A 26,166-nucleotide genomic window follows, 5' to 3' on the forward strand; every position below is an offset into this window, starting at 1 on the left:
CCGTCACCCAGAAGGATTTCCCGCTGTTTCGACACGGCCTTGGAGACTGCCTGGCGTATTGTTCGCATTCGACTGACTTTTCTTTCATCGTCACTGTCATCTGCGCTCCGTTTTCTTTTTGGTGTCTTCCTGCTGGGCTTCTCTATCTTGGGCTTCTTTTCCTTTTTTGACATATCCTTTTGATCTTTGGATCCCTGCTCATTGAAATCATGCATGTACTGGTTCATAAGCGGTTCCTCCAAACTGTTAACAGTAACTGTGGGGCGGGTCACTGCCTTGTAATGGCCCATTAATCACCCACCCCAATAGGGTTCTGACAGCATAGGGTCCATCTCCGTGGCTGTTAATCACCTCCCGTGGTTCCATTCACTTGGAGGCGTTGGTACCAATTAACAGGTCCACGTTGGCAGTTATCCGAGAAATTTTAATGCCTTGGAGGTAAGGCCACTTATCAAGTTCTGCCTCACCAATCAGATTGTTAGTGTACACGGGCATCTGCCTTTGAGTGAAGACATCAGGAAGCTCAAAAAAACTTACTACAAGTAAGCTGAGAGATTTCCAGACCACTGCTCGGGACCACCTTACTGTGCCCCAAGGTGCGCAAGTGGATTTTTGTTTTTCGGCCTTCTGTGTTCAGCCTGTTCACCAATTGTTCAGAACAGAAGGTCCCTGTGCTTCCTGGACCTAGGAAAGCATATGTCTGGACTATCTTGCTGCCCTTTGAGTACTTCACTTGAACGGGCAGGATGGGTAAAATTCCATATTTGCCAGCCCCTGTATGGCCACAAGTTGAGGATGTAGTGCAAATATTTGCTTTTACCTTTGGAAGATTGCTATTTTCTCCACTTTCCAGATGTCTCCTGTCAATATGTAGCACTTTGGGATGCGTCTTGTTGCAGTAAGAGCACGTGATGCGCCTGTCGCAACTCTTGCTCAGGTGCCCTGTGCACAGGCAACCAAAACACAGGCCTTTTTCTTTTAGAAAGTCAAGCTTTTCCCTGTGTGCCTTATTTTCCAGTATTGGACAGTCCTCCAATGCATGTTCACTTGTACAGTAAAGACAGGAGGTATTCACAAACTTATTGAGGTGTGGAGCCGGTGTAGGTTTAACGACAACTGTCACATGAGTTGCGAAACTGTTCCTTCTGAACTGTGATTTGCGTTGATGTATAGGCTTGGGTTTGGTTACTGCTTTATTTCGAAGGATGTTTTGAATGTCGCCAAAGACAGGATCCGAAGCAATTCTGACTTGCTGTTCAATAAATTTCACAATGTCTGTGAAACAAGCACGTCGCCTTTGTTGGTCAACAATGTCGGCTGCTTTTCCTCTCCACTGGTCCCTTAATTTGTGTGGCAGCTTTTGTATGAGCATCTTCATGCTAGCTGGCACTAGCCTTGGCGTCACTATAGACCGCCATTTTAAACTAGACAAACAAGTCCATGGCGTTTTAAAATCGTGTTTTTATCACCTTCGTCTTTTAGTAAAGGTTAAACCGTTTTTATCTTTTAACCTTTTTGAACAAGTGGTGCATGCTTTTATTTCAAGTGGCCTGGACTACTGCAATGCACTTTATGCTGGCATTAGCCAAAAAGCTCTCTCCCGGTTGCAGTTAGTCCAGAACGCGGCAGCAGGACTTTTAACAGGGGCCAGGAAACGCCAGCATATAACCCCAATTCTTCAGAGTTTGCACTGGCTCCCTGTTCATTTTAGAATTGATTTTAAAACATTGCTGTTTGTTTTTAAATCTTTACATGGACTGGCACCTCAATATATCTCAGACCTCATCCAAATTTACATTCCTGCGCGCGCTCTGAGGTCCGAGAGCCAGTTCCAGCTCGTGGTGCCCAAGACCAGACTTAAGACCAGGGGAGACAGGGCCTTCTCTGTGGTCGGCCCTAAGCTCTGGAACACTCTGCCCCTCCATGTTCAAACTGCTTCCACAGTGGAGTGTTTTAAGTCTCGTCTTAAGAACCACTTTTATTCTTTGGCTTTTAACACTACGTGAGTTGTGTGGTCCTCTGTTCTCTGTTGTCCTCTGTGTTTTTTATACACTTTGATTTCTATTTTACTGTTTTAATTGATTTTACCCTTTAAAATAGTTTTTAATCATATTTGTTTTTATTGGTTTTATATTTATTTATTTATTGTTTTTATTCAGTCATTGGTGGAGCATAATATGTATATATATATTTTTTATTTTATTTTATTTTATTATTGTTTTTTTTACAATTGTTTTTAACATGGCTGTGCAGCACTTTGGAAACGTTATTGTTGTTTAAATGTGCTATATAAATAAAGTGGATTGGATTGGATGTTGAGTTCGTCCAAGTACTGCAGCTCATCCATGGCATTGGAGCATTCTCACAAGTACAGTGCGAAAGCTTGGAGATTTTTTACATCCTCAGACTTGATGTTTGGCCATGCCATAATTTTGTCCATGTAGGCTGCTGTTATTTTTGAAGGATTTCCAAAGTGTTCCCTTAGTAGGCGTTTTGCTGTAGCATAGCCTCTCTCTGTAGGCATATAGAGGCAACTGCGCACCAACTCTCTGGGCTGTCCTTTGGTAAACTGCTCCAGATAATACAAGCAGTCACCACGATCATTGCTACTTTCCCCAAAACCCAACAATTAAAAAGTTATTCAGGAGCGCTCCGTATCTTCCATTGTGTACGCGTGTTTGTCAACATGTGTGCGATGACAGCCTGTGCGCTACCTGTCAGTACAACACCCAATCAAATTACAGCCAATCAAATTACACCCGCGTTGTTTTCATCACACAGCATTCATCCAATCAAATTGCAGGAAAACCAACAAAGAAGAGCTTTCAAACAACAGAAGAATAAGTGAATAAAATTATGCCATAAAGTGTTTCGTTCGGGTATTAAAAGTACGACTTGGTCAACAAAACAGGAATCGCCGTATGCAAAACATGCGGTTGGAAGATTACAGACGGAGACGCAACAACTTCCAACTTCGTTCGACATTTGAAGTTGCACAAAGAAGGGTACGTTTTGAATGTAAGCTAACGTTTATTGGCTGAGTAACGTAACTTTTATTCGTTGTGTAGTTAAATGAGTGAGGCTGTAAACTCACTGCTAACGTTAGAACCATAGACATCTTATAAGTAGACACAGCATCGAGCGCTACTGCCTATTGCCGCTGACGTGACGCGCGGCCGCCATCTTGGAGTGGTGATCCGCTCCACTCAGGGCAATTCCTTTGGCAGGAGCAATGAATTGTCAGCACATTTAATTCATATTAACTCACTGAATACCACTGATACTCACGCGCTTTTTTTGTCATACGTGTAACTATGATAAAAGACACATGTCTTGGCATGTTCATAATTTGCTTAACAGTAATAGAATATTCTTATATGCTATAAGTGACCAGACGTCGGAGATCAAAACTGGGAATATAATCCCAGAGAAGGGGAAAAAAACAGTCAGCTATTTTTAAGTTAAAGAAACAATATGATTAGGTTATATATACATGCGTATATCTTACATAAACAATGTATGAATACATTAGATATCTATATATCTTACGGACCTATAGACCAGTGGTTCTCAAATGGGGGTACTTGAAGGTATGCCAAGGGGTACATGATATTTTTTTAAATATTCTAAAAATAGCAACAATTCAAAATCCTTTATAAATATATTTACTGAATAACACTTCAACAAAATATGAATGTAAATTCATAAACTGTGAAAAGAAATGCAACAATGCAATATTCAGTGTTGACAGCTAGATTTTTTGTGGACATGTTCCATGAATATTGATGTTAAAGTTTTTTTTTTTGTGAAGAAATGTTTAGAATGAAGTTGATGAATCCAGATGGATCTCTATTACAATCCCCAAAGAGGGCACTTTAAGTTGATTACTTTTATGTGTAGAAATCTTTATTTAAAATTGAATCACTTGTTTATTTTTCAACAAGCTTTTAGTTATTTTTACATCTTTTTTTTTTTCGAAATAGTTCTAGAAAGACCACTACAAATGAGCAATATTTTGTACTGTTATAGAATTTAATAAATCAGAAACTGATGACATAGTGCTGTATTTTACTTCTTTATCTCTTTTTTCAACCAAAAATGCTTTGCTCTGATTAGGGGGTACTTGAATTAAAAAAAATGTTCACAGGGGGTACAAGTGTCTGCCAAATACTTAAACATATATAAACACCTGAAAGTCTTTATTTCAGCTAAAACCACCAATCTGTTTCACTGGATTCAGAATAAAACAATTCTGTCTTACTCAACAAAGTTAGTATTTGAATATTGTTACTTGAAGACTTATCTGTGGTTACAATAAAATGAGAATGCATCATAATCAGTGGCGGCTGGTGAATTTTGTTTTAGTTGGGCCTGAAAGTTTGTAAACCACATACCTGTAGTGGGGTCATCCTCCCCCAGAAGATTTCTTTGTGATTTTCACATACAAATATTGTAGTTCTTTGCTCCTGCTTAACTCTGAGGTAATACTATTTTCACAAAATACAACCAATAGTATGTTAATGTAAATTCTTACTTGTGAAAAGTAATCCTCCAATTCCTATTTTCAACAGTCCGCTCAATTGAGCAGGAAAACGCTGAATACCAGCCCAGCATCTTTTTTTTCTACCTGTCAAATGTTGGTTTAGGCTGTTTGCCGGCTCCTCATCACCACTTCAAGATGGCGGCCAAATTGCTTGCGTCACAGCAGCCAATTCTGCGTCTACTTATAAGATGTCTATGGTTATAACGTCATTGCAAACACGGCAATCTGTTGCGCCCACTGCAGATGTTACCTTATTCATACTTATTGTCAAGTGATTTTTTTTAAGCAGGGTTGCATGAGGTACCTACACATAACGTTACGTTAATGAATGTATCACACACAGTAACGTAATATTAGACGGCGGTCAGCAGCACCGCGTATTTTAGCCACCTACAAAAAGACAAACATAGTCAAATAAAGGTCAGTTAAAATGTATACTATATTAAGAATGTGTACATATTGCATAGGGCCCTGACATCTAACAAGTACAGCACTGTTCATTGTTATGTTCATGTATTTGTGGTTTTTCATGTGTACACAGACATAAACACATACAGTATGAGATGAGATCAATGAGATAAGGTGACAACATGACATAAACTGCTGATGAACTAGTTACAATGCAATATTCCATGGAAATACAATGTTAACACTTTTGTGCAAATAAGTACAGTTGCACTTGTTTTTTCAGATGTGTTTGTACTGTAAAGGAATGAGTTAAATGTTTAGAATAACTGGTTAATAGTGCTATTATGAAGTGCAATGTCAGCACTGTTTTTTTTAAAATAATAAATACATACAGCGTTTTAAAAGCATACACAATCTGTGTACATATATTAGTCTGTGGTTAAAAAGACTTGAAATGACTCGAAACCCAAAATGCAGGACTTGGGACTTGACTTGAGACTTTCCAGTATTGACTTTGGACTTGACTCGGACTTGCCTGTCTTGACTCGGGACTTGACTCGAGACTTGAGGGCAAAGACTTGAGACTTACTTGTGACTCGCAAAAAAATGACTTGGTCCCACCTCTGGTAACGGGACACGCATCTGCCTCGCATGGGTTCGATTCCCGGCCAGGGTTGCATCAGGAAGTTTCATCCTGAGTAAAAAAGTCAGCAGAAAGCCTTCATGAGATGGACTCGCTGTGGCCAAAGTGCTGAACGTGGGGGAAAAGTGTGAGGCAGACGCTTCTGCTGGCAGAATATCAAAGAAAGTGAAAGTAAAAGTAGACACGGTAAAGCCAAACATTGAATGCATGCTTGTTTCAAGTCACCTAAACTCGATGGTGATCATTTTTATTTTTATTTTTATTTTGTCGTACCTGTCAAAGGTGAACACACTTATCCACGTAGGTGAGTAGTAACGAGTTACATTTACTTAGATAAGAAACACAACTTTTACTTTGCTATATAACATTTTATTACCATCGTTACATTCATTTATATCAGGGGTCAGCAACCTTTTTGAAACCAAGAGCTACTTCTTGGGTACTGATTAATGCGAAGGGCTACCAGTTTGATACACACTTAAATAAATTGCCAGAAATAACCAATTTGCTCAATCTACCTTTAATAAATAAATCTATATGTATAAAAAAATGGGTATTTCTGTCTGTCATTCCGTCATAGCTTGTTACAGCTTCAATCAACTGATAAAAAACAAAAACATGAAAATGCAAAATATGGTGATAAACAGCTATCCTTGACACGCAAAAACTGTTTTAATGTGTAAAAAAACTCAAGTGAATCAAGCTTTGTTCAAACCTGTTTAGCTGATGTTGCATCATGCTTATTCTCTTTTCGCTGTCTCTTGCGAGGGATCTCACCCATGGTAAGAGTTCCGCTTGAGTTGAAGCTAGAGTCAGAGATCTCAGATGCAGAGGACAAGGACAGGTCTGAAAATTCTAAAGGAATAAAAGAAAAAAACATTTGATCATTTTATTCAGTAGTGTACAGAGTGCCTGATAATACATGATTTTATATCTCACCCTGGCTTGAGAATATTGTCAGCACCACATTGCCTTGTCCAACCAGGTCGCTGAATATTTCCGCATCAACTTCTGTCCCTGTTGCATCCTTGTACATAATGCTTGCATCGGGTGGCAGGCAAAATCTCTCAATGACTGGGAAACAGTATGAGAAAATTGTGATTTATGTGCTTTATGTGCAGTTTCATTTGTCTCACAGCAAATGACTGTTCTAGTTAGATGGAGTCATCCACTGGTGATTTTTTCCCTCAAGTAACCCTGACACTTCTTAAGTCCAAATTTAAAAGTTAAGTATTGGCTTTTCTCAGTTAACTGTTCTTGTGTATAAAATGCTTTACATTCTAGGTGGCACACATGTTGAGTAAATTATCCCCATTTATAAAAGAATCTGCTTCAGGCATGTAAAGACACCAGAGTATACAACATGAGGTTTTTAAAGAAAGTGGGTCTATTTTTAAACAGTTTTTAAGGCAAGATTAAGTAAATTGAAACACCTTTTCCATGGAATTGGAGAAAGTCAAACTGTCCCTCAACGTCATCCAGCTTCACATACTTCTGCTGTTGGTTGTACTTCACCTGGACCAGCATCTTCACTGAGACATGCAAAACATATATTAAAGAAAGTCAATATTTAAAGAAAGAACAGTTTAGAGGTCAATGTGTCACAGTAAAGGATAAGATTTGTTAATATTTTGCAGGGGCCTCTATCAATAATTTTCTTTTTCATTCCTAAATGATTGCTTTATAATATATATATATATATATATATATATATATATATATATATATATATATATATATATATGTCTTGATTGGATTATCCAGAGAATAGTGCTCGATACCGTGGTAGAGCGTAATATGTAGGTGTGGGAAAAAAATCACAAGACTACTTCATCTCTACAGATCTGTTTCATGAGGGGTTCCCTCAATCATCAGGAGATTTTAATCATCCAGCAAAGCTGAATTCGACCAAGCAACCCCCCCGTACCAGAAAGCACTTGATGAAAGCGGATACAACTTCACCCTCACCTATGAACCCACTCCAGGAAACCAACCAAAAAAGAGCAGAAAACGAAACAACATCATCTGGTACAATCCACCATTCAGCAAAGACGTCTCAACCAACATCGGCCGCAAGTTCCTCACTCTGATCGACAAACACTTCCCCAAAGGCAACACCCTAAGAAAAATATTCAACAAGAACAACATTAAACATTAGGGACGGAGTGGCGCAGTGGGAGAGTGGCCGTGCGCAACCCGAGGGTCCCTGGTTCAAATCCCACCTAGTACCAACCTCGTCACGTCCGTTGTGTCCTGAGCAAGACACTTCACCCTTGCTCCTGATGGGTGCTGGTTGGCGCCTTGCATGGCAGCTCCCTCCATCTGTGTGTGAATGGGTAAATGTGGAAGTAATGTCAAAGCGCTTTGAGTACCTTGAAGGTAGAAAAGCGCTATACAAGTACAACCCATTTATTTATTTATTTAAATTGAGCTACAGCTGTATGAATAACATACAACAAATCATTTCAAACCACAACAAAGCAATTGCAAAAGCACTGCCTACCCCCAGACTAAACGACTCTGAAACCAATAATGAATGTAACTGTGGCAAGAAACCTGATTGCCCTCTCAACGGAAGGTGCTTACAGACATCAGTCGTTTACCAAGCAAAGGTAATACGCAAGGACATTAACACATCCGACACGTACGTAGGATTAACCGAAGGAGCGTTCAAAACAAGATGGAATAATCACAACGCCTCCTTTAGAAACCAGACTCTGCGGAATTCTACAGAACTCAGCAAACACATTTGGAACCTCAAAGACAATAATGTTGAATATTCAATAACATGGCAAATTCTTGCATCCAGCTCACCTTACAACAGTGGTAATAAAAGATGCAACCTATGCTTAAAAGAGAAACTGCTTATTATATATCATCCAGATTTATCATCCCTCAACAAGCGCAGTGAAATCATTTCAACATGCCGCCACAGACGGAAACACCTCCTAGGTAACACATGAGCCAATCACCACACCCTACGCCTGCTTGTACCCACCCACTCTGTGCCCTATATAAACCATTGTATGTGAATGCTTCCATTAAAATCTCCTGATGATTGAGGGAATCCCTCATGAAACAGATCTGTAGAGATGAAGTAGTCTTGTGATTTTTTTCCCACACCTACCTACCTACCTACCTACCTACCTATATATATATATATATATATATATATATATATATATATATATATATATATATATATATATATATATATATATATATATATATATATATATATATATATATATATATGTGTCTATATTTATGTAGAGGGAGAGAATTTTGAAAGGGATCACAATTGAATATTGTAATTAAAACTAAATGTTAGAGCAGTAACAGTAATTTCTACAACAGAAAAGTCACAATATCATCTGAACAATATCTCACTGGAAACAAGTCATTTTAATCATATTCCTGTTGTCACAACATTGAATAATTTCAAAATAGGATTAAAAACACAGCAAAAAAGAAAAAAAAACATTTGTTATTCTTCCTGTCCTATCTCTTTCCTCCTTTCTCAGCTGTTTATGTGGCAGTGAGGGCTGGTTGGGTCTGCCAGCAGAAACTTTTAACACAATCATTTCAGTGGCGAGTTATGGTTAGCAGAAAGTATAAGGACAACGACTGCTAGATTGTTTGCTACAGCTTAAAGATGAGCCAGCATGCTGTGTCAGAGGATAAATGAGAGATGGAGGAGCAAACGGATTTAAAAAGTATTTCACATGTTTGCGCAGGTTTTACAGATGTTTATACTCGAGGTTTTTCTTCACATACAGTACTTACAGTTAGATGTCATCAAACTGATGTTACAGTTACTGTCATTTCACGGGATCCACCGTAACCTCTGCTCTGCTGCTCACTGACGTGCGTGTGTTTCTGTGCCCCTGAGAACAGAGGAGAGGCTGCAGCTATATTAATTTGTACCTAATCAAGAAAAAAAAACCCAACAATCAGTTCTTACATTTATATATTCCTAGGTCAAGACAGTTTCAGATGCTTGTAAAGGTCCTGGTATGAATTAAATACTAAATTAAATTAAATCTCATTTAATATTTAATACAATGTGTCCATGACCCAGTGAATACCCTGATAATAAATAACACCAAAACTTGAAGAGTAGCAATAAATGAACCAGTAACTACTGAGCTTATCCCTCCGCAGACAAAATTGGACAAGAGAAACATGTCTCCACAGGTTTTTGCAGTTTTTTGAAGTTTAGAGTGTGAGGGACAAAATAACAAAAGCCCCCACAACTGTTAGTTCCAGCCTTAAATAATATTTTGTACAGTAAAAACTTTGTTTATCATGGCTTTGAGGAAGTGACTTACTGTCATTTTTAAAGTTGAAGTGACTTGCTACTACTGTCTGCTAGCTTAGAAATGCAAGCTAATAGCATGACCGATTTTGTTGTTCAGAACTGGTGACAAAAAAAGCTTAGTTGCTAAAACACATATTCTCCATACATGTTTTATTGTACATGCTACATTTCACAGCATTAATTTGCAGCTGTTTCAGTACATTTGATTAAATTGCACTTACCTTGTGGAACTGCACGAGAGAAGCGAAATGGTTCCTATTGTCTCTTTTCCCTCCAACTGAAGTGAAATGCAGGGCGGGGCTTAATTGCATCTCAGCAGAGTTAAACTAACTCATGAGTGATCAACTCTGTCAAATAACTCCCCATAGCAAAAATTTGCTTGCTCATCTGTTGCTTAATCTCGTATCTTGAGAACATTTTGAGCTTCTCATATCTGTCTAATTCTGTGATCAATTGTTTCTCTTTTATTGCTCCTAAGGGACCCTTAGGAGCAGTAAATAAGCTAAAAAGAGACAAGACATCACTGAGACAAAGGAGGTTGAGTTGAGACAACCCTTTGAGCAATATTTGAGAAGTGGGATACACTGACGAGAGCTCATATATGTATGCCATTGATCTCAATTATGTCTCATTTATTTTGAAGGATAATAAAAAGAGAAAGAAACAAGATGTATGAGCAATAAAAGAGATCTTATGTATGTCTTTTTCATGTCTTGATTATTTCTCTTAAATTTATTATCATATCTCAAATTTGAGAATCATGAGAACAAATTGAGAGTGCAATTTAAATATTCATCTGACTTAATTAGAAATAACACTAAACAAATACTCAAATATTGAAAGGTGTATCACTTTATTTGGCTACACAAAAATACAAAATATAATATAAAAATAGATTAAATACAAAAATGTAAATGTAGTTAATTAGTACATACATAATGTACATATTGACATTCACAATACTTAAAACAGAAAACAATATACAAAAAATAAAACAAATACAAAAATAAATGAATTTGACCTTGAGTACTCACTTTGCTATTGTGAAAAAGTCAGGTGTAGCTTTTTAACTCCTTGTTGAGCAAACCATGTACCTTAGTTAAAAAAACACTTGACTTCATCTCAGTAAGAGGGTGAGTAAATGACAAAATTTCCATTTTTGAAATATTCCAAGTAAAAACTGAAATAATTTATAAAATTGTAACCGTGCTGTCTGGAACTAGTCTACATACAAAAAAATAATCACAGTGAAAACCAGGGATACTTAACATTTTTATCTTGGGGCACGACCAACTTTTCCACTACACAAGGGTCTGGAACCAACTGAAATATAAACACTGAATTAGTCATCTTACACTAAAGTGTAAGACAACCGAGTACCATTGCTGCCCATATGGACGGACAACAGCTAAGAAACAGATATTTATTGGCGGCTTCCAAGGGGTACTCGCAGCCAAACAGTGGGCCCCAGCCCTATGATTAAGAAACACTGTTGTAAACAATAGAACAGCCTCCTGCGATAACAATATAACATTTGGTACACACATGATCATTGAAATATTTTGAAATTGGTTACAAAAGCTACTAATATACCTGATTATGTAAGCAGCAACATACTGCGTAATTTCCAGTTGCATTATTTTTTTATTTGGAAAAAACTTTGCACTGTGAAAGGATATTAGCCGCTAGCTTGTTAGCGAGGTTGCATCCATCCATCCATCCATCCATTTCCTACCACTTATTCCCTTTTGGTGTCGCGGGGGGCGCTGGCATCAGTGCCAAATTTGCTTGGCACAGCACACCTCAATATGCATTATCACAGAATAACGTGGTACTAAAAGCTACATCATAGGGCAATTTTTTACAATATATACTGCGCAAACCTAGACCAAAATATTGAACATGTTTACCAAGGAAACATCCTACCATAGAATGAACTTGACAGGTACAAGGGCCTACTTAAAACCGGCTCTGGCCCGACATTTGTTTACCAAAGCTTTCTTGAGCTTGGCCTCCTCAATATGGTCCCAATCAGGAAGGGTACCGCATCTCAGGACATACGCTGCAAGGCAAGAACATAATAATCAGCCATTCGTAATTTTGTCCCACATCAGTTTCTACAGGTATCAAATCTATGCAATGCAATGCAATAAGAATAATAATGCAAATTCAAATGTAATGCTTTTTAATGCCATTTTTTGGTACTTGAAAAAATGTAATGCCCATGTGCGACTGCATATAGTTGTTGTTTTTTTATATAGTCAAAAGCTTACAATTATCTATCTGTATACACACAGTTGCAAGCATTAGTTAATTAGTTGAAAAGTTTACATTAACTGTTACTATCTAATGTATTAGAATTGGCTTACAAAGCTGTTTAATTGGAGAATGTATTTTTATTTATTTATTTTTGTGGAGTAGCATCTGGTGTTTTGACCGTATGCATGGCCGTAGACAATCGCTAATTAAAAGGCTATCAAAAATATTAAAGGAGAACTGCACTTAAACCCTCTAAACAAACATCCCATTCTGCATCAGATGATCAATATAATATACCCATTAGCCATTTATTTAGTTGTGTCTGTTTGAAACATGCTGTAAGTATATATATATATTCTCTGAAAATATGATTTATAATAGCCACAAACTGGAGGATACCATTTTTAATCAGGATACAATTTGTTTTAAATAGTTAAAAGGTTTTATGGAATAATAAATGAACATCATACCAGGATTGCAAATTATGCATGTGTTTGGAAATGGATGATCTATTTAAACATTTTAGAAAAATACAGAACAATATTGGTAAAAATGCCAATAAGATGCATTTGAAAAAAAGCTATGGCAATTAAACATTTTGAAATTATTGTATTTTACACCTTCTGTTTAAAATGTTTACAGTAAATAGCAAGTATGTATCAAGTGTCCGGCAGCTGAAGGAACTTGTATTCATTTATTGTGGGAATGTCAGAAAATAAAAGAGTTGTGGTCTGCTGTGAAAATTGCCTCGCTAGCGTAGATCACTTGCGTCACAACAGTTGCTAATGTTAGGCAAGTTAGCTCATATGTGTTGAAGTGCAGATGATTGAAATAAACGACTCAGTGTATTAAAAAAGCTCAGCTTTTCCATTATCCTGACATGGTGTCACAGTTAAGGACTACACGCCTACAGTGACCAAAGAATGGAAAAGTTTAGGCCCCCAGAGCAGTTTCATTTTGCTTTATTGAAGCAGTGCTTTTGTCGTGTTCCCACCTTACAATACCTCTTGTATGCAGTTTGACAGCCGCAGTTAAAAAAAGAAACACACAGGAAGACTAACAATTTCGATGACCGTAACCTTCTTAAGTTAATTTTCATTTACCGTTTGACATATTGACTGTCCACCATGTTCTACAATCGTATTAAATTTTTTAAATGCCTCTGGGCAAAGCATTTAATGCTTTTTATTGCCGTTTAAAGCCTTAATTTACGCAAAATCATTAATACACACAACCACACTTCAAGTTGATGGACATAACACTATATTGCTCATCATAACGCTAGTTTTTAGTCAATCACAAATTGTAATTATGTAACATTGAGTTATACTTCCAGTGTGCTGTAATCGATAAGGGATTAACATTTCTCATATTGAACTTCTATTTAATTATTGTTACCCAATTTTGGCCTGAAAACACCCTCAGTTTGGGAAAACTTACTTAGGATTCCTTCAACTTTTTTCCGGTCAAGGATGCGCTTTCGTGTTCCTGCAGGTTTGTTTTCAGGGCGACCAAAAGGGACACTCCTCTACTGTAAAAAAGAGGTCAAAAAGTGCGTGGAATAAACGCATACATTTGGGCTTTGAAGCATGTCTCATGGCAGCAAGGCGGAACGATGATATGAATACGCCGCTATCAGGAAAGAGCTCTTGCTGGTCCGATTAATGAGGGCCGTCGGTGTATTTGTCTCCAACGAGGTCGCAGGGAGTTTGAAGTACTCTGACCTGGCCCGGATCTGAAAGGGAAAAAATAGCACAAACAATACCAGAATGAGAAAATAATGTGTTCAGGGCCCAATCACAAGTTTAAGTAAACAAAACAATTACATCATGAATGAATTAGCATTGGGTACTTACCTATTTTCAAGAGGACTTCTTTGATTCGTTGCTTTTCTCGCCGGATTTTTTCCAACTCCTCCCTACATCCATCACATGGCGTCCATGATTTTTCTGCCTGTGGTTGATAACAGATAGTGTCCTCAACAGATGGGTTGAGTGCATCTCTCCTGTCTGGTGCCAGGAAAGCTGCGTTTTTATTCTCAGGTGGATTCACCCGGCTAGGTGGCAAGCTATTGTGTACGCCGGGTGAAGGACCAGAGGTGTTGTGGACATTTGGTGATGGGCCAGCGGTGTTGAAGTCGTGTGGGGATGGGCGGGGTGTACAGCCTCCAGAGTGATCAACCTTCGGTGGTGAGGCCATTGGTTGATGGGCAGGATGCATGGTCTTCGTAGGGAAATGGACCTTTTATGTTGAGACCATATGGCAGGGGTGTCCAAACTTTTTCCACTGAGGGCCGCACACTGAAAAATCAAAGCAAGCGGGGGCCATTTTCATATTTTAAAAACCAATACAATAAATGTATAAAAAAATATACAGTTAGGCCTCCACTTAGTTATGATCCCGGGACCCCAAAGGGTTTTGGTCAAAAAAAATATTAAAAATGTGTCATTATTCAGTATTATTATCATTATTCATGTTTTAAATCTCTAGATCGACATTAGGAAAAAAAAAATGGAAAAAACACAAAATATGCAATATTTTCATCCAATAACTTTTTGGGGTGGAATTTTTGAGATTATATAATAATTGGAGCCTTAATTTTGGATATTTAATCTTTTTTTTTTGGGAGGAATGACACTTAAAAACAAATCACACTAAAATAATTGGGGATCCCAAAGTGTCCTACTCGTTAAAGTGTTAAAAAATAAATAATACATTTTTTTTACTGTTTACTTTTAGCACAATAATCTCGAGATCAACCTCAGATATATCCGTCAATTTTAGAACTTTTATTGTTGTTTAATTTTTTTGGTTTGTTTGTTTTAGGCCCTTCTTTAAAAAAAACAAAAACAGCTCAGTTTTTTTATATGACAAAACACAAAATATGCAACATTTTCCCCCAAAAATATCTTAAAGTGGAATATTTAACGTGACGTAATTGAAGTTTTGAATAGGTCAATAATTCAAAATGACATTGATTTTGATTCATTATTTTTTAAAGAAAGAAACAGCCTGCATGGCATCTTTGTGTTATTAAAGCATTGCAACATTTTCTTGTTACATTTCACCTGTTTGCGCTTTTTATCACTTTTTATTTTTTTCAGTTGTATTTTTAAAATGTGCCGTTAAAGAATGACCTGGGGGCCCCAAATGGCCCCCGGGCCGCACTTTGGACACCCCTGTCATATGGTGATAGGCTAGATATATGGCCTCCGTAAGGAAATTGACAATTGATGTGGAGGTCATACAGTGATGGGATGGCTGTATTGCCGCTGTAGGGTGATGGACCAATGGTTCCCTCTCTGGTAAACCTATCGTGATATTTCATTGAACAATAGATTACAATTGTATAAACCCAATTTGTCCATATATGTATATACAACATCAAAAGAGATGAGAAATACTGAACTACAAAAAAATTACTGAAATGACCTACAGTATATTTTAACCTGCAGCGGCCAAAGTGGACCTTAGTCTATGTGCAGTGAGGAGAACAAGTATTTAATAGACTGGCGGTTCTGTAAAATCTAAAACAAAACAAAAAATTACACATTTTATTATTTTCAAGTAACTTGCATTTTTTTTTCTCCACGGAATTGATCACCTAGTAACCTCTACTTCTCTGAAGTATCAAATATAAATTTCATGCAATAAGATGCAAATTAATTACTTTTAAAAAAATTCATACAATGTGATTTTACGGATTTTTGTTTTGGATTCTATCACTTACAATTGAAGTGTGCCTATAATGATATTACTAAAAATAATAATATAAGTAACAGACATCGAACTACAAAATCACCAATGTATAAATGATTTGTTCTCCTCATTCTATGATGGACAGTACCAATAATGAAAATAAATGTACCATGACCAAAATTGATTATATCTATAATCATTCTGTACAGTACTCCTTAACAAAAACATTTCACATCAAAGACAAAGGAACTGGACCAGTACTGAAGATGAAATCATCTTGACTGCAAGGAAATAGACAACTCACTTAGTCAACAATAACAAATAACAGATTTTTTTAATAGTAAGTGATACATAACATTGACTATCACGAAAAAGTTATTACTTTATATATCTCAGGATTATTTATGAAATGTACAATTAAGTATAAACTGTCAAACCAGTACTTATATTTGGTTTAAATATGTTTTTTTTTTAAACTATTGCTTATTGAGATTTCTGCCCTACCTCCTTTCTCCACAAAGGAAGCACAGGCATGTGAGCACCCTTTGACAAAAGAGGAGGAAAATTCACAAAAAAGAGGAACATTTCCATCCGCATGTAGGGCTCCGACAAAAGCCCCGAAAATATTTTTTAAGAATCAATACTACATAGCACTGGGCCAATAAAACAATAATTATACATCGCAATACACATAATCATATCAATATTAAATGCTTTCGATAAAATATTCGAGCCAGCATGATTCGCTGCATGAGGTCACTCGCGCTTTGGGAACCCAGTAAACAGAAAACAGGAAGTGTCACTGAGCAATGGAAGTGACATGCTACAACAGACAATCATCCATCCCATCCATTTTCTACCGCTTATTCCCTTTTGGGGTCGCGGGGGGCGCTGGCGCCTATCTCAGCTACAATCGGGCGGAAGGCGGGGTACACCCTGGACAAGTCGCCAACTTATCGCAGGGCCAACACAGATAGACAGACAACATTCACACTCACATTCACACACTAGGGCCAATTTAGAGTTGCCAATCAACTTATCCCCAGGTGCATGTCTTTGGAGGTGGGTGGAAGCCGGAGTACCCGGAGAGAACCCACGCATTCACGGGGAGAACATGCAAACTCCACACAGGAAGATCCCGAGCCTGGATTTGAACCCAGGACTGCAGGAACTTCGTATTGTGAGGCAGACGCACTAACCCCTCTGCCACCGTGAAGCCAACAGACAATCAGTTAACAGTATTTACTGAGCAATGGAAGGGACACGCCAACAGCCAATCATGTAACAGTATCAACAACAAGTAAGCTAGCTCGATGATGATAATTATGCTAACTAGCAAGCCAAGCTTGTTTTGGTGTCCCTGTCCTGAAATTCAGTGCGGTGTTTAGGCAAGAGCAGCAGCAAGTACCAGCGGCCAAGGAGAGCGTTCCACAAATTTTGTTTGGATCCTATTTTTTGGATATTGTTTACTTACTTCATCCATGGAATTTTTGTTATTGTTGAACGCTCCGATCGGACAGGTTTTTACTGGACACATTTCCGATGAGTGTTGCTCTGAGAACCTACAAGTGTTTAGTTAATACTTGATTGCTGATAAGAAGTTAGCTCCGGATTTTTTGACACTCATCCTTGAACTCCCATCCTTAAACTACTTTTATTTATATTTCTCATATTCTTATTTATATTTAATTGAAAAATAAAACAAACGGAATTTATATTTTGACGTGAAACTGAATGTTTAAAAACTGTTAAGAAAGTACATATTGTGTAAATTTTTCTCAATAAAACTTGTTTATAAGATTTCAGTGTGTGTTCAAGTACTTCTTGAGCACATTCATCAATACTGTGATAACAATTGTAACCATGACATGAAATGTTCATTTTGTTACTCCCTAGTTTTGACACATGAGATTGTAGAGTGGATATTTACACTCTATGAACGTTTTGACCATAACTAAAAAGTAATAAAATGATGGCAACAAATTGTTTTCAGGGTCCACAAGTTCAGAACTTTTAATCCTGAAATCAGAGTGGATACAGATGTTGGGTTTTGGGCAACTTAATACATCAAATATTTGTATTTGTCATTAACATACTATTTACTGAAACAATGATTTGATGGCAAATAAAATAATGTTTAAATTAATGCTGTTTTTTTTGGTTTTGAAATTCACTAAATTTGCTAAAGATTAAACGTTTTGAACTTGTAGACCCACAGGCATGAGGTAATAAATGTCAAGCTTACCCATAGGCAGTGTTGCCGCCTGTTAGAAGTCCCCCGTCACTTGATAGATTCAGCGCTGTAATATTATCATGTTCAGACAGTGGTTTCTGATCTACTGTAATGGTTTCAGACCCTGATGTTGAGTGTGATGGCTCACTGGCTTCCAACATATTTAAAAATAACTCCTGTGGAGTTTGGCAGCCTTTTGGTGACTGAGTCTGATCTTTTCCTAAAATATGTTCAACAGTTGCCCTATAAAATTTACTATCTGACCACTTTGCTAAAACAGAATCTCCTGTTTTAAGTTCTAAGATCTGCACAGGAGCTTCATCTCTTGGCAAAATGTCTGCTCCTGTAAAGATTTTGCCGGTATAACCGTCCTCCCATCTGACGAATGCCAAACAATCTGAAAGAGAGAGTGCAAAAGAGAAAGTGTTTAAAATTGTTTATTTGAGCATAAAAAATTGGACTGGTATTTGTCATCTCATTTGGACATCAATGTTATGATTATTCCCTCTCCCCATCCCTATTTGCATTTTAAAGGAGATGCAGTAGGAAGAGCTTGCCCATCGCTGTCTTAGAGGTGTGTGGCCTCATTACAATTAGGGTATTGTTACCTAACTGCCTTGGGGCGACTTTCTCAAGGTGGTATTTTCAGCTGTTCTTTAAATACTACACAAATTAATAAAGTCATTTTTCCAGTTTGTTAGCTACATGTACTGCAATTTGGCTTAACCGTAGTCCGCTTTGCTACACATACATAGAAACTTACCAGATTGCTTAATTGGGGGAGGAGAATTATGCAGGTCCTTCATTTTCTTTGTGGGAACTCTTAACCTCTTTCTTGTAGTCGTTTCCTTTTGGTCCATGCTGTAAATGAAAAAATACATTTTGGATCACAAACTAAGGATAGGTTGATTGGCAACACTAAATTGACGCGTGTGTGAATGTTGTCTGTCGATCTAAGTTGACTTGTCCATGGTGTACCCCGCCTTTCGCCCGAGCGGAACTGGGATAGGACATAGCACCCCCACGACACGAAAGGGAAAAGCAGTAGAAAATATATGGATGGAACTATTATATAAATTGAAATTATTTACATATATGGGGTCACTCCATATGGATGGTAACTTTTAGGGTGAATCATATTTAACTTCTGTTAAAAACAAGTAAACAAAATTATAATTTATGATCGTTCTGGCTATAGTAAAAAAAAAATCTTAACCCAGACAGTTTAATTCTTATTTTAATTCATATCTATTTTGAGGTGCGGTGGGCTTGATGGCACCTTTTTATAATGGGGTACATTTTAGGAAAGTTATAGTATTTTTAACAAAAAGGTCATGAATATAATCTCGAGCCCCAATGACTTTGTATTGAAGAGGTTGACCATAATTAGTGCATTTTGACCCGGTTAAAACAATCATAATTTTTTAAACATGTATCACAGGAAAACTATTCTTATATCATGTTGCTAGTCTTAACAAGACCTGTCTGATAATACCATCCATCCATCCATTTTCTACCGCTTATTCCCTTTCGGGGTCGCTGGCGCCTATCTCAGCTACAATCGGACGGAAGGCGGTGTACACCCTGGACAAGTCGCCACTTCATCGCAGATAGACAGACAACATTCACACTCACATTCACACACTAGGGCCAATTTAGTGTTGCCAATCAACCTATCCCCAGGTGCATGTCTTTGGAAGTGGGAGGAAGCCGGAGTACCCGGAGGGAACCCACGCATTCACAGGGAGAACATGCAAACTCCACACAGAAAGATCCCGAGCCTGGATTTGAACCCAGGACTGCAGGAACTTCGTATTGTGAGGCAGACGCACTAACCCCTCTTCCACCGTGAAGCCCAATAATACCGGGTTCATTTAATGAATGTTTAACATTTTACACACATACCTACTTTATTTTCCTAAATATATGCAGTTTATACAATCGATAGCATGATACAAAACATACTGTGCCTCTGCCAGCGAGTAAGCAAATATACTGCTGCTTTCAAAATGGCGGGGCAAATTAGTGAATAATTTAATACTTTTGGATGTAATCTCTTATTTATTGCAAATAGCCAGCCTTACCGATAAAATTCAACCCGGACCTCCTTTGTCGAGTGTCACTTTATCTACAACAGTATTATAAAAAACATTTTTAAGTTAAGCTCCCCAAATTAATATGCACTGTAGAATCCAATTGTGAAGGTCATTATGTATGCTAACATTACTTGTTGGGCAGACGCCATTATGGTTACCGCAGCCTCCTAAAGGACCGCTCCGTTGTCACAACAGTTAAATATTTTCATTTCACAACAGTTAAATATTTTCATTTCACAACATTACATGGTTGACCAACTAAAAAATATTAGCATACTTACCTCTCCAAGTCTCATGTCGCAAGCGTTGCGACTGTCGTTTCCAAAAACTTTCCCGCTTCTTCTTCTCTTTCTTCTTCGCTTTCTTCTTCTTCCTCGTTTTAGTTTAAGGTAGGCGCACAGACAACGTTCAAATGTTACGCCACCTACTGTTTCCCCGCCTCTTCTTCTTCTGACGTTAACTGACGGCAAACCACGCGTCATGTCCGCCGCCGTCTGATAGAAAGCGTAAATTTTCTAAATTTCCTTCCTTTGAAAGTTACTCATAGCCAAAAATGGCTATTTTCAGATGGTCATATAAGGAGAAAATCAACTTTATCAAAATTCTGAGATGTGGATCTCAACGACACTCTCGCGAGATTTGGCACCGCGCCCCATGAATCTGTCCAATCATATTTGCTCTACCTGAAAAACACGCATGCGCATTTAGTGGGCGGATGTGACTTGAAGAAACAATTCGGCACTGAAGGAATAACAACTGCAAGTAAGTAATACCATTTATTGTTTTTGTTTTGGTATTTAAATTACTTTAACATACACGAGTTAGTATTTATTAAACTACTGTAACGTCACTGATTTACGGAAATATAGCTATAAATGCCGCATTCAACGTCACAACCACCTTGCTAGAAGCTATGAAAGTTACCTCCAGCGAGGCATCTCAAGTGATAAACTACACTTCATACATCCCATAGTGAAATAGCAATGATAGAAGTAAATGTTCAGAGAACATTTGAAGTTGAACAATATAAATTACTGAACATACACTGCTTCGACATAATATAGAGTTTTACATTTACAAGAAGTTCCACTGTATATTCCAGCAACCCTTGTCTGTATTTACATAGTATTGGAGTGTCGAAATGACAAAATGAAAACCTGGAAAACGATGGAGAAGAACTGGTAAAGAAGTCGACTCAAATAAATGATCAAGAAGGACTGTAAAGCTGGTAAGTAGACTGGCATAGTTGTGGTGCATTAAACTGGCAGCAGATATATGATATTTTATTTTTCTTCCTGCAGTCATGTCGTCCTGCAACCACCTATGTGAAGACTGATGAGCAATGGCTAAGTAAGTTACATGTAAATGCGTGTTCTTTGTTTAAGTGAATTAGTTCTGATTGAGATTTACAGACCAGATAGAAGGATAAAAAGCTGTCCACAGTTTGTCAGGAACAAGCATGGAAATATTGCTTTCTTTTACCCTGATTACAGTATGAAGAATGAAACTTGAAATATAAGTAATCTCAGCATGTGTAATTAATGTTTTTTGAATCTTTCACCTTCAAGTTAAGGCTGGTAGGTAACATCAGGTCATGATTAGGGATGTAACAATATCAACATTTCACTGTATGATATCGTCACAGTGTTAAAGCCACAATAAGATATTGTTACAAAAATGTCAAAGTCCAAAGACATGCACCTGGGGATAGGTTAATTGGCAACACTAAATGGTCCCTGGTGTGTGAATGTGAGTGTGAATGTTGTCTGTCTATCTGTGTTGGCCCTGCGATGAGGTGGCGACTTGTCCTGGGTGTACACCGCCTTCCGCCCGATTGTAGCTGAGATAGGCACCAGCGCCCCCCGCGACTCCAAAGGGAATAAGCGGTAGAAAATGGATAGATGGATGGTGTTAAATGAAGTGGCAGGAATGTTTAGGATAAACACACTTACTAAAATTGAACACAAACATAATGTTCATATGTTGTAATCATATTTATTATTATAAACAGGTATTTCAGGTGCAAAGGAATGGTGCGGAATTCCAGATTTTCAAGTAACACACAAAAACAAACAAAAAACAAAACTTTCAAATATGTGTCTTTAAACTGACATTAACAGTAAACTTGCAGTGTAACTAATGTAGAACAATAATGTTTCTTTAGCCAAGAAACTATACTGTGTTTGTCTGGTATGTTTTTTTTTTAATATAACTTGGTATTATTGTGGGTTTGATTACATTTTTAGCACATTCAACAATAATGCGATTATAATGCAAACAGTGATCATTTTGGTCACAGTAACGGTGATATGACAATTTGGTATTGTTACATCACTGCTGTTTAGTTTAGTGTTTTTTTACTTTTAACTTCCTAAGAAACTGTCATTTGCAATGGAAATGTTAGTATTAGTTTGTAAAATACTGATTCTTAAGAATTAACTAATAATTTGACTTTTAACCATATAAATACCTCACAAATGGATATTGTCCCTTGCTTACGTCTTGGTTTCACATCAATGATATTTTCCAAATAATGGTTCTAAAATACAACTCATTCTAATATATTACTCATATTCCTTAACTTATTGTAGACATTGTGGTGTGAAGTGTCGGCAAATTTCTTATTTTGTGCATGTCCACATTTCCTTTGGTGAGGTGCAACAGCTCTGGGCCGACTTGAAAATGGTCTGGATGAACGTGGCAAGCTTTACCTTGTATTATGCAGACTTTATTTAAGGTTAAACAAGCACGGCAGTTATAGGCACAGAGATATTTCACAGCAACAATTCCTCGGATCACCGAAGCACAAACATTCCCGTCACTCCTGCACACTTCCACTTTTTCACCCCTATATAATGTCCCCTGTTTGAACTTTGTTGTCCCACACTACGCGGGTTATCATGGGAGATCGAGTTTACTTCTCAGATGAGCCCACTTAATATTGTCAGAAAAAAAACACACCCTCTGGAGTTCTCGTTTGATAGCGTCACACATCACGGCATTATTGTGAGAATTTTGAAACCAATATAACGTAATATTTACAATAATGTTGCATCCCTCGTCAAGATCCTTTCTCATAGGTTTGGTTTGATGCTGTGTGTTTACTAAATCTTAGTCTTTTGAGTTTTTTGGTTCCTCTTCTTTGTGTCAGGGGATAGCAGCAGAATAACACTGAAGGAGGCGGTGCCTCCTGAAGGATCCCAAAACACTGCTCTTCAAATGGAACACATCCAACATTCAGGTGACCGTGCAGGATGTACCACTCTGGAACATCAAGCCTCTCCCTACCTGCCAGGTACACCCACCGTCTTCTGTGTCTGACTATTGTTTTGTTGTGAATTTTGTCACGAAGCAAATCCTGCTAAAATATGACAAACTTTTGAGTGTAAGAATGTGAGCGATATGCTGAGATGTTATACGTTTTGCCTTTTGACAAAATGTTATAAAAAACCTTTAATGATTTGTATTCTATTTTAATTTCAGCACATGAAAATATTTCTACTTCTGACTATCAAAGACAATGGAAAAACATTTTCCAGAACAGCCCTCACAGATCCTCCTGATGGCCTAACAACTAAACTACATGTCGATGCTGAGTATGATTCATCTCAATCATTTGAGGAAGCTCTCCCTGATATAGGGGATTGGATGTACAATGACGGACATACGTTTTATGAAGGATTTGAAGATAGTTTGAGTGAGGAGTGTGCAGAAGAGTCAAATTTCAAGGACACAACAGACAAACCAATACATGACAATGCATCAGAAGCCATGGCAGAGTGCCTTCTGATCATCATGGGTTATGTAAACTGTCATAAAGTCACTGATAAGGCCCTAAGCGATATGCTCAAAATGTTCAAGTTGCTTTATCCCGATAGTCTGAACACAGACTGCTTAAACAGTGTGCAGAAGTTCAAAAACTTTTTTTATCCCACTCTGCATCATCGCTTATTATATTACATAAATCCTCCAGTAATTGTTTTGGGCCAATAGAAAGTAAACAAATAAAATGCCTGTTTTGCGGGACTAGTGTGTCAGAAGAAAGATTCTCATCCTTTTTTTTAAAGTATGTACAGATTGATTTCTTGTTTACCGTAGCACATTCATGTGCCAAATGGGCCCTTGTTCGTGAATTTAAACATGCAGGTTTTTCTTTGCTGCAAGATAGTGTAACATATGAGACATGCAGTTATGTTATTCCCCTATTGGAAACTTCTGCCAGTACAGTAGTATCCTTGGATGACATATTGGGTAAAGTTGTTTTCCTTGACTTCACATCTATGCTTGGCATTGTGTTTGCAGTTCATTTCCCCAATACACTTGAAAAGTTTTAGATAATTAAGAACTGAACTGGCCTAAGAAGCCACAAATCAATTTTTTGATCATTGTTATAAATGCTCTGAAAATACACACTGATGTGATGTTGCCGTGGATGCTGTAAAAGTCTGTAAATATGTACTGTATATGGAGTATCATTGTTGATTGTGTTTTTGCATTGTGTGTAATATTTCAGTGGCCAATTTATTAAATTTACTTGTTTAATAAAACCACTGTCTTTTTTTAATGAATACATAGGCCTACTATGCTACTGTATTTTAATATTAGTCCTTATAATGGTGGTTGGAGAGCCAAATATCTTCTGAAGTGGTACCTTGTTAAAAGAGTTTGAGAACCACTGCTCTAGAAAGTTCACAAATGTTAAAAGCTCTTAAAAAGTGTCTTGTGATCATATCAGTATTGTTTGGGTTCAGTTTTAAATCTCACAATTGTAGTCACTGAGTTACTGTACATTGCGTGTGGATAAGAAATCAACAAATTAAGTAGAAAATTATTTAAATAAACCATTTAGATTACAGACCATATATCCATATTGCCTGAATTAATTATTTTCTCCAAATGTTAGCGTGAGATAAACTGGAGTATGATTGAGGTATAATTAAACTGTCACTTAAAATGCATTTTTGAAATTATTTTTTCCAAGCCAGAAAACGGGTATATTACAACTCAAATAGTGAGCAGTGAGAGACAAAACCAAGTATATCTCTCACTCAGACATCATTGAGACATATTGAAACCAATACTCATTGATTGTCTTTTTGCCGAAATAGCAAAGAGACATCTGAGAACTCAAACAGTGAGTAGTGAGAAACAAAACCATGTGTATCTCTCACTGAGTCATTATTGAGACATATTGGAGACCAGCTCATTCATCTCTCATTTTGGTCTTTGTTGAAATCGGAAAAAGAGATAACTGTTAGACAACTTTGAGATCTCTCATAGTGCTCACTGCGAGCCTTATTTCTCAGGAGCTACATTTGAGAAGAATGAGAAATCTACTTTGGTCTCGATTAGTGCTCTTTTATGTCTAGGAGATATATATAAGACATATGAGATCTCATCTTCCATTTTGCTTTGCTATGGGCTAGCTCTAAGTTCATCAGGAGTACTGATGTTGTATAAAGCTGGGCCTGGATTTGGTTGCACATTGCCTGATAGCAGAAGTAAGAGCAATATAAAGATTTTCCATTTCATATGGCAAGGTGACCTCATGACAACATTATTTGGCTTCACAATATCAAAATGAGTAGTATCAGAAGGAGAAAACCATCTGTTTAGCACAGAAATACACCATAACTGAAGCTGGTTAGAATTATTTAGCACTGACCCACATGTGGATATGAATAACCTTTGTGTAAATGCTGTAGTTTCAAAGGACCAGGTGATTGTTATTGCGTTTGGTAGAGTTAAAGGTTGGTGGAGCACCTGGTCAGGTACCCCACTACAATTGCAGAAAACAAGTCCAGGAAAAAGCATTAATATTAAATAGAGAGCTTTTGTCAAAGTCATTGTTAAATTGTTTTACTACCTACCCAGGTCCAATAATCAAAGTTCAGATGTCCAAGCTACAAGAGTTGGAAGACCAAGCTAAGGCTAGCAGAGGCCCAGCTTTAGTCAGTCTGAGGC

At 37.5% G+C, this 26,166-nt stretch overlaps 1 protein-coding gene across 1 annotated transcript in view; it reads right to left on the minus strand.

The window, feature by feature from the left end:
• Positions 1–366: 366 nt before the first annotated feature.
• LOC133550468 (class I histocompatibility antigen, F10 alpha chain-like) overlaps positions 367–26,166 on the minus strand; it is a 229,834-nt gene continuing 204,034 nt past the window's right edge. The window contains exons 5-8 of the mRNA XM_061896451.1: positions 7,028–7,126; positions 6,534–6,668; positions 6,310–6,449; positions 367–495 (exon numbers count right to left, since the gene is read on the minus strand). Coding sequence (XP_061752435.1) covers positions 367–495; positions 6,310–6,449; positions 6,534–6,668; positions 7,028–7,126 — 503 coding nt within the window. The remainder of the gene's footprint in view (positions 496–6,309; positions 6,450–6,533; positions 6,669–7,027; positions 7,127–26,166) is intronic.

This window comes from Nerophis ophidion, linkage group LG04, assembly GCF_033978795.1.
Source record: "Nerophis ophidion isolate RoL-2023_Sa linkage group LG04, RoL_Noph_v1.0, whole genome shotgun sequence".
Taxonomy (NCBI): domain Eukaryota; kingdom Metazoa; phylum Chordata; class Actinopteri; order Syngnathiformes; family Syngnathidae; genus Nerophis; species Nerophis ophidion.